The 10,040-nt window shown below is 49.6% G+C and overlaps 1 protein-coding gene across 2 annotated transcripts in view; it reads right to left on the bottom strand.

Annotated features, from left to right (window-relative positions):
* Positions 1–9,552, bottom strand: part of Bspry (B-box and SPRY domain containing) — an 18,584-nt gene extending 9,032 nt beyond the window's left edge. The window contains exons 1-3 of one of the 2 annotated variants that reach the window (XM_015998192.3): positions 9,285–9,552; positions 5,005–5,103; positions 1,637–1,867 (exon numbers count right to left, since the gene is read on the bottom strand). In XM_015998192.3, the coding sequence (XP_015853678.1) occupies positions 1,637–1,867; positions 5,005–5,103; positions 9,285–9,509 (555 nt within the window). In that variant the 5' untranslated portion in view covers positions 9,510–9,552. The remainder of the gene's footprint in view (positions 1–1,636; positions 1,868–5,004; positions 5,104–9,284) is intronic. The other variant, XM_076564323.1, reaches the window with a different exon arrangement.
* Positions 9,553–10,040: the final 488 nt, after the last annotated feature.

Raw genomic sequence — 10,040 nt, 5'->3', positions numbered from 1 at the left:
ACTGTGGGGATGCAGACTTGACAGCAAAGACCAAGCACGAAGCTTTCTGGGCTGTTCTCTCCCATGCTCCTCTACCCTCCCAACACGCACAATGAATCAGCCATTGCCCCCTACCCTGTGGTGCCCGGGGGTCCCCTCAACTCCACTTCAGGACCATCCTCCAGAGACCCAGCTCCCCACTGCCACCTGCCGTGGAGACGACCTGCTCTTGGATGCCTGTGGTTCTCTGACTCTTTTATTTGACTGTCCCAGTGGCTGGGACAGAATGTGCCCTTGCCTGGAAGCTGGTCCTGAATGAATGCACAATCTAGGGCAGTCTGTCTCCATGACCACCCTACTTGGAAGGCAGAGGGCTGGCCTGGTTGTTCTTCATTCTCCCTCTGTTTGGTAGTTTTATTCAGGTGTCTTACTGTCCCTCAAAACTGGAGGCATCTGCATATCTATAAAGTACTTTGAAAAGCAGCACACTGAATATTAATTGTGGTTATGTCTGGTAAAACCTAGAATGTGTTTTTTATATTGATGCCCTTGTCTGCCCCAAGCACTGCCTTCTCCCTGTGTACTTCTGAACCCCCTCCACCTCCCCAATTCCCTGTACCTGGGTGCTTTTCTTATTACTTAAGTCACTTCATCCAGGAAGCTGTCTATGATCCATTCCAACTGCCTCGGGGGTGTTCTGACCTCCAAGGGATTCCTCTACTGCCGTGGCACACCGTACTTGTCAGTTTATGCAGTCAGCTCTTGGGGAGGGCTGGGAGTAACTGCGGCTGTGCCCTATAACCACCCCATCACACAACACTTAGGCACTCAGTAAGCATCGGCTTGCCGTTGAAAGTATATTGTGATCAGGTGCCAAAACACTCCTAATTTTATTCCCTGCCTCATGCTAAAAATGGAATGAGTCAATGATATTAAACACAGTAAAGAAGACAGCTACAGGGACCACTCACTGCCAGGGGACCTTGCAGTGGGTGAGAGAGAGATCGAGTTCAACTTTGAATACAGCGTGGGAATTGATGGCCATGGAGCAGGGTGGGAACATTGGGTGGAAAAATCACTAAGAGCAGTGTTCTCACCCTTCCTAATGCTGAGACCCTTTAATACAGTTCCTTGTGTTGTGGTGACCCCCAACCATAGGATTATTTTCAATGCTACTTCATAACTAATTTTCCCACTGTTATGAATCATAAAGTAAATATCTGTAATTTCTGATGGTCGTAGATGACCCCCGTGAAAAGGTCAGTCAACCCTCAAAGGGGTTGCAACCCACAGGTGAGAACTGCTGGCTAAGAGGAAACACTGAGGGGAAGGGGATCCTAGTTAAACCTACCTAACAGCATTCTTGCTCAAGACAGGCCAGGATGCTGAGACACCTCTTGGGGATCGTGGAGATGTGGAATCTGATAAATGCCAAGGGCTATCAGAGGTCAGTGGTCGGGCCTTTTGGCCAAGCTGATTTAGCTGGGTTCTTTGCTAAGAAAGCGCATGGATGGGCCTGGATGGGAGCAGCTTCCCAGTCTGGCAGAAATCACTGGCATTCATCCCTGTCCCAAGGCCATCTTTTTGGCATTCTCTGGGTCTTCACATCTGGGGGAACCTGGCTAACCTCCCGTGTCCTCGCCCTCTCCCGACTCACAATTAGCTGGAGGTCATCCAGATGGGTAAGCATGCCCACCAGGCTGGTACGTAGGGTGTCCAGCTTCTTCAGTGCCTCGGCCCAGTGTGCCCGCTGAGTCAGGATACTCTGGTGGGCCCGCTCCTCTTCGCCATGCACCTGCTCCAGCAATCGCTGTTCCTCACTCTCACACAGGCTCCTCACAAGACTCAACCTCTGGATCACCAGTTCCCTCGCCGCACTAGCCATGCTCTGGCAAGGGATAAAATGAGGAGTCAGATCCCGGCAAAGTCCCAGTCACAAGCAGGAGAGAACGTACCTGCTTAGGAGAAACAGTGTCAACATTGATTGACAATGTCTGCCATGGGCAGAGTAAGGAGAACAAAGGTGCCCAGCAATTTACTTTGACACCCTAGCATTCAGAGTTCCAAAGTGTGGTTTAAGAGAAACTTGAGATCCAAACATCCGGGCCATGTCTCAGAAGGTAACGACCACAGTATAAAAAGTGGGCGGGGCCTAGAGATGAACTAGAATTGGAAACACGATGGTCATGGGACAAAAGTGAGAGAATCATAGTAATCACAGGGCAGGACAGCCTTAAAGAGTTATTCTCATCAACCGACCAATACGAACCAGGCTCCAGCTGAAATTTCACCTGGCCCGTGGGCCAAAATCTTATCCCCTCCTAAGGCTTGTTCATTCCAACTAGTTCCAACACAGGGTTTTTATGTGCCATAGAGGGGCTTTGAAAAAATTCTCAGCTACTGATTTTTTTTTTATATGTATGTTTTTGTTTTTGTTTGTTTGTTTCGAGACAGGGTTTCTCTGTGTAACCACCCCGGCTGTCCTGGAACTCTCTCTGTAGACTAGGCTGGCCTCAGACTTACAGAGATCCTTCTGCTTCTGCCTTACAAGTGCTGGGGTTAAAGGCCTATGTCACCATCTCAGGCTCAGCTAAGGATGTTTATGAGCATCATCTTCTAACTCCCAGTGGTCAGGGTCTGGCCTGCAGTAGGTACCTCCAAATGTACACTTGGTGACTGAGTGGGAAATTTCTGATGTCTTAAAGAAAATCTCTTGCTAGCTTGGACACCGTGAACCAGTGGCAGAGGTGAACTAGAAGTCCATCCTCCTGACTGTCGGTCTATGCCAGATGCTACCTGGTAACCAATCCTCCACTTGCTGCACAAAGCACCTGCACTTGAACTCTTGCCAGATGTTGGACTAGAGCTGTCTTCTTCAGGTCCGGGGGCCAAGAACAGCCAGTCACTTCCCTGGGCCCTGTTTCTGAAGACTTGCTTTGTATAATACAGGAAGTAGTCACCCTCTTTTATAGAAGAAACCGAGACCCACGATCTGCCCAGTGTAGAGGAGAGAACAGCTTAGTGACGATCAAGGAAACTCACTTGGGTCTGAACCCCACAGACTCCGCTTGTATTATTATAACTGCTTCCCACCTGGTCTTCTGGCCTTTATTTTTGCTATGGTCACTTCCTACTATAGGGGGTTCCTTTTTAAACTGAAATCTCAATCTGTCTGCAACCCCATCCTCAGTGTGGTGTGTGTGTGTGTGTGTGTGTGTGTGTGTGTGTGTGTGTGTGTGTGTATGTGTGTGTGTGTATGACTGCCACATGCATGTTCGCTCTCCAGGAAATGAAGTTAAGTGTGGTTGTGAGCTGCCCAAAGTAGGAACTAGCAAACAGACTCAGGTTCTCTGGAAGAGCAGGAAGTGTTCTTAACCACTGAGTCACCCCTCTATCCCCTAAATTTAAGTCTTTTGTCTTACTAAAAAACAAAACAAAAACCAACTTTTCAGTGGCTTCTCTTTATGTCGGAAATGAAGGTGAACCCCTCTGTGACCAGGAGGATGGGACCCAGCTTCTCCCTGAACCTTTTGCTCTCTGACCCAGTTTCTTCCTGAACCTCTTCTTTCTCTGATTTTACTCCTTCCTGCCACCTCACCTGTTCACGCTGCTTCCGCCTCGCAGGACTCTCCTGGGCAGCTCAGGCACCCTTCTGCCCAGGGCTTCTGCACTCGCTAACCTATCTACACATTCTCCCCCCAGATGTGTGGCTCGTGACGCCACTCCTTAGGTTTCCGAGCAAAGAGAAACCTTCTTTTCCTCAAACTTTTATTATTTATCGTTATTGTGTATTGTATGTGTGTACATACACACACACTGTATAGTGCATGTGTGGAGGTGAAGTTCCTCATCGGTGTATGCCAGTTCAGTTTATGCGATTAAAAAGAAACTTGGCTAAGGCAGTGTCGACCTTATTCTGTATGCTATGTGTACATGTGTGTGTGTGTGTGGGGGGGTTTCAAAAAGGGATTCACAAGCCCTGCCCCGAAGGCCATACTTAAGCGTGAAGACATAACAGGTGCTGAATATGGGATCAGCAGTGTGATGTAGCAGGACAGCAGTGGCCTGAGAGGCGGAGGATCCAGGACATAGAACTGACTGAGCAATGAGGCAGTAGGGTCTTGGGCAAGTCAACTAACTCCTGTAAGACTTATGTCCCCATCTTCAAATAGTGATGTTTACTGCCACCTACTGCAAAAAAATTGCCACAGAGTACTTCAAAAATTCCTGGCATGGAGGTGCTTGCCTGTAATCTCAGCACTCTGGAGATGGAGGCAGGAGGATCAGTAGTTCATGGTCAGTCTTGGCTATACAGCAAGTTTGAGGCCAGGCTAGGCCACACAAAACACTGTTTCAGTAAACAAAACAAACAAACAAAATCTCTTCAAAGGACTGGAGATGTAGCTCAGTGGTAGAGCATTGCCTAGTAGTGCCTCACACTGCCAAGAAGAAGAAAAGGAAGATGAGGTGCGGGGGGGGGGGGGGGGGGGGGGGGGGGGGGGGGGGGAAGAATCCATGTAAAAGTGCCTAATAATGTCATAATTCTGGAGATGAGCACAAAATAATTCCACAGTTAAAGGCCTGGGGCTGGAGAGATAGCTCAGCTGTTAAGAGCACTTGTTTCTCTTGCAGAGTATCTGGGTTCAGTTCCCAACATCCACCTGGTGGTTCACAACCATCTCTAACTCCAAGGGATCCAATGTCCCCTTCCGATCTCTGTGGGTGCCAGGCACATATGTGGTGCACAGACACACATGCAAGCAAAACAATCAGACACATATGATAAATAAATCTAAATTTTTGTGAAAAAAAAAAAGGTACTAGTCTTTTTGATTTTCTATCCCCAAATCACCAAGAATTCTGCTTTCTAGTCTGTAGCCTGTGTACTGAAGGAAGCAGTCAGCCAGCTCATCCAGCAGCCCAATGAGGCTGTAAGTTTGGAATGGGATTTTAGACTGTGCTAGACCTGGGCTAGAGCCTTATCCTGGGGGCGGCACAGTGTCGGGAGGAAAGGGAAAGACTTACCGCTGCTTTCTGGTTCTTCCCTTGCAGCACCTCCGCCACATACTTGGAGATGCCAGCGCTCTGCAACTGCAGCCTCTCACACTGGTCCACAATCTTGTTCTGCAACACAGATGACATTAGGGTGTCCCTCTTCGTGCAGATGGGCCGCTCACTCATTCAAGTGACTTTTCCCTGTGACTCCACCCTTAGTAGCCCACTCCCATGGTCCGAACCCAGACGTCATCAGAACCAATAATACTCCTGGGGCCTTATGTCCAGGATCCCACACATGCCTAGGATGTCTTTCCTTCCAGCTCACTAATGCTGGCCTCCCCATTCCAGTTACTCATTTGGGGCCATCAAGACGCTTGGGTCTTGATGGGTTTGTCCCCAACCCCCTCTCCTCCCCTCAGCTCACCACTGGCTACTTTCACTTCTGATATTCTATCCAGATGGTCATGACCTCAGAGGAACCGGTTAGAACACCCCAAGTTGGGCTTCCCTTGTCTATCTTCAAGCGCCCCCACTATCACAGCCACTTTCCCTAAGGGGACCAGTGCAGGCCGCGTCCGACTCAAAACCTCCCGAGGTTTTCCAATATAGTCACAGTGAGAATAAGGCTCTTATATGAGCCCACGGGTCCTACCTGACATAACCCTTTGTCTATGCCACCTTCTGCTTCACACTAACCTTCTTTCTGCTCCTTAAAAATGCCAGATTCCCCCAGTCTGTCTAGGGGCCTTTGGGCTGGTTGTCCCTCCTTCAGCCTCAGCCTCCCCTGATTGTCTTGTTCCCTTGATCTACTCCTAAGCCGCCTCCTCAGAGAAGCCCGCCCTGACTTACCACGACCTTTGTCCTGCTTTTTTTTCTCTTACTTACAACTCCTGACTACATATTGTGTGTTTACTTTTGTATGTTTTTCTGTCTCCCTACTACTGAAGCATAAGTACCACACTCTGACCTCTGACCTCCCATCTAGAAGGAAGTTCCTGCGTATAATAAAGGGCCTTAAATAAATACTTATTGATGATGAACGCTCATTGCCTTGACCACAAGTGAGTCGTTAGTTCTCTGCTCCCAAACTCACTAGTATCAACCATCAAGGAACAGGAAGAGGTTTAGAAACGAGGAAGCCGAGGAAGCCGAGGCAGAAGGTTAACTGGCTCACCGTAGGAAACACGGTTAGACCTGGACCTCCCCACTCCTTCCCACCCGGTAACAGCTGGAGCGCTGGCAAGCTGCAGTCAGCCCTCCATCCCTCCCCGTGAGCAGGCCGCACACAAGGGAATTCGGCTGCCTCTTCCAAGAGACTCCCAGCCCTCCCTCCCATCCTAAGGGTGGGTTGTAGCACTGTGGTCATCGTGGGCCCGGGGACTAAGAGGACTGGGCTTAGCTTCTGTCCTTTTTTCTTTAAAAAAAAAAAAGTTTTGAGCCGGGCGTGGTGGCGCACGCCTTTAATCCCAGCACTTGGGAGGCAGAGGCAGGCGGATCTTTGTGAGTTCGAGGCCAGCCTGGGCTACCAAGTGAGCTCCAGGAAAGGCGCAAAGCTACACAGAGAAACCCTGTCTCGAAAAAACCAAAAAAAAAAAAAAAAAAAAAAAAAAAAAGTTTTATTAGTGTATGCTAATCATAGAGAACGTTGCACTGACTCTTCTATCATATCTATCACCCTTCATTATCCACCATCCCCCACCCTGCTCCTCTCTTCTTTAATGCTCCCCCTTCTAAGTTTCATGTCTCTTTTTCTTTTCAAGTTTATTTATCTATTGTGGTTATTATCTCATGTGCACTGGTGTTTTGCCTGCATGTGTGTCTGGGTGAGGGTGTCAGAACCGTTGTAGCTGGAGCTACAGACAGTTGTGAGCTGTCATGTGGGCACTGGGAATTGAACCCGGGTCCTCTGGTAGAAGCCAGTGCTCTTAACCACAGAGCCATCTCTGCAGACACCTTTTTTTTTTCTTCTTCTTTTTATTTGCTTTAAAAAACATTTAGGCTTTATTATGAAATCCAAACTGGCCTCAAACTTGTCATCTTGTTGCCTCACAGGAGTGTGCCACCACACCCAGCTCATCCTGTCTTTTTATGGCTTGTGTCTAGGTTCCATGTATGAGACAAACCATGGGACAGTTGTCTTTCTGAATCAGGTGATAAACCTGATTTCCAATAAGGTATGTTTACTATGTTGTTTCTCTTAACATGATGACCTCCTCTTCCCCCACCTTCCGGCCAACCACATAATTTTATTCTGTATTATGGAATAATACTCTAGTGTGTGCATGTATGTGAATGTATTCACATTTTTCTTATCCATTCATCCAATAATGGATACCTAGGCTGGTTCCTAACTTGAGCCTACCTTCTAACTAGCGTGGAGGCATGAATCCAGAAGCTAACAGTGGCTGAACTGGTAGTATTTTGCCCAGGTCAGTAATGATTTCTCTGCAGGCTGGAGGGAGGACGGAGGAGTGTACTGTAGCAGGGATCTTAAACGTTCTCATTGATAAAATCAAACCCTGGCCAGGTATTGGGGTGAACTGGAAGATCAGAGAACCAGAACAAGCCACAGCCACCTCACCTGGCTGGATCCTCAGCTGGTCCTGTTTCTTCAGACTGGAAGCCTCTGAGTCCTCATCCCAATGGCTCTCAGCTGAACTGTGCTCAAAAACCTGAATGCTTAACCAGCCAAATGCTTAACCAGGCCAAAAATGCTTCTAGTTCTTGGTCCTTGTGCCTTATACATCTTTCTGCTTTCTACCATCACTCCCTGGGATTAAAGGCTCGCTTTCTGGGATTAAAGGCATGAGTCACCATGCCTGGCTGTTTCCAATATGGCCTTGAACTCACAGAGATCCCAGATGGATTTCTGCCTCTGGAATGCTAGGATTAAAGGTGTGAATGCCACCATTTTCTAGCCTTTGTATCTAGTGGCTGTTCTGTCTCTGACCTCAGATAAGTTTATTAGGGTGCACAATATCTTGGGGAACACAATACCACCACAGTGTACTGAAGGCATTGTGTTCTCTAGGGCTAAGGATGTAGCTCAGTGGTACAGCCTAATATGCAAGAGGCTCTGGTTAAACCCAGCACCAAAAAAGAAAAGCAAACAAACAAAACACAGTATCTAAGCAGAAGGAAAGAGCCAAGGCCAAGCATGTGTGTAAGGTCTTCGGGTGGCCCAGAGATGGTACCTGGGGCATGGTACCAAGCCTGTCATCCTGCCCCAGACTTCACCCCTCCCACCGTTCATGATGGCTACTTTTCAAGGTTTTCCATGAGGTCATTTCCTCTTCTTAACCACTGAGGTCAAGCAGTGGTTCCCTCTTGCCCAGTCAATGAATCTCCCCTTCTAAGCCCTGAACACTAGGAGTCTGGGAGGAGTTACCACCTTGCTGCGGGCCTCCTTTTCCTCATCTGAAAAACCTGAGTTAGAACCCACGCTTCAGAAGCCCAGCCTGGGTGGAATGAGATGATAAATATCTAAGTCCTTAGGAATTTTTAAAATCCTTACCCATGATGCAAGCTGATTATATCAACTTTACTCAAGTTTATTTTCATCGTCACCGAGTAACTGAACCCTGCTGGCCCCCGTGTCCAATGAGGTACGTTTATTACAATCTGGTTTGAGTAGGTGATGTCCCTAGTGACAGCTCTCTGCACAGCAGGGCTTAACGCCAAGGTGGGGTTGGGAGAATTAAACCATTTAATCAAATTGCAAGGAGTTCCCCAGGGGCCACAGCTAGCACGAAAGGAATACTGCAGCACCAAGGTGACTTGGCCTCCAATCTCAGCAGCTCAGGGAAAAGGGTGGGGCTGGGGGGTGGGGGTGTAACAGGGAGGTGACCGGCCTAGAGCCACACTGAACCAGAAGAGGAGGAGGCCTTCGGAGACGGAGAGCGTCCTGCCTTTCTCCCCACCCTGGTCCATCAACTTCAAGTACAGTCAAGGCCAGGTTGGAAGGGAACCAGATCCCTCACCAGGAAACCCGAGGGGAGGGGAGGAGACTCTGAGTCAAGGGGTGAGGGGGGAACTGAGTTTTTCCGATGGCAGCTATAGCAAACACGTGGTATTATGAATGCCCCGAAACTATCGGTGAAATACAAACTAGGTTTTGTGACTCACAGGGAGGGGTAGGATTCGAACTCCGATCGGGTTTAAACCAGAGGTCACACCTTTAACCACCTAGTTCTGAAAGGGAAGCCACAGAGAAAGCAGCCCCTACCCACCCCTGCTTCCTGGTCCCTCCCAGTTCCCCGGCTCCGAGAGAGAAAGCCACCCCAGTTCCCGGCCCCATGCCCGCTCACTCGCAGCTCCTCGGCGTGCTCCTCCGCCCGGCGGATGCGGTGCCCGTGACAGCGGCCGCCCAACCCGGCGCAGGCGGCGCACACCGGCCGTCTCTCGGAGAGGCAGAACCAGCTCAGAGGCTCTCCGTGCTCGGGGCACAACTGGCCCGGCTCGGACCCCAGCCGGGGTCCCCGTCCCAGCCCCAGCCCCGGCCGGGACTCGGGCCCCGAGGCGTCCGCGGACATGGCCGAGTGCCCGGCGCCGCGCGCTCCACCTGTCGCAGGTGCCGGGGGCGTGGTTTCTTCTGCCCACGCCCTTCCAGGCCCCGCCTTCTCTGGCCCCGCCCCCAGGCTGCGCCCGCGCGCTAACCCGCGGCACACTGGTCCAACCCGCGTTAGCAGGCTTGGGCTCTTTGTACAATGAAGATGTGTTGTGCCTGAGTTTTTCAAACAAACAACGAACAACCAGTATTCTAGTGGCTGAAGGAAACTTTAGTGAGCACTTACCAAGTGTCGAGCTTTTGCTGAGTCCTTTGTTTAACAGCCAGTTTGAGAGGCAGCTGTAGGTAGATGTTTTAAAGCCAGGCTCCCCTCTCAGCCCCTCAGTGGTCTTGATTGTCAAAGGGGATTGAGAATCTCTCTCTCACTTTCTCACCTATTTGGGTTGAGGAGTAGATAAATGAAAGTACATGAAATGAGTCAGGTGGGGTGGCACAAATCTGTAATCCTATTGCTTGAGAGATGGAGGTGGGAAGATCAGGAGTTCAAGGTCATCCT

The sequence above is a fragment of the Peromyscus maniculatus genome, chromosome 2 (genome assembly GCF_049852395.1).
Source record: "Peromyscus maniculatus bairdii isolate BWxNUB_F1_BW_parent chromosome 2, HU_Pman_BW_mat_3.1, whole genome shotgun sequence".
NCBI classification, from domain to species: domain Eukaryota; kingdom Metazoa; phylum Chordata; class Mammalia; order Rodentia; family Cricetidae; genus Peromyscus; species Peromyscus maniculatus.
The sequence above is the reverse complement of the archived record's forward strand: the minus strand, read 5'-3'. Positions and strand labels throughout refer to the sequence as shown.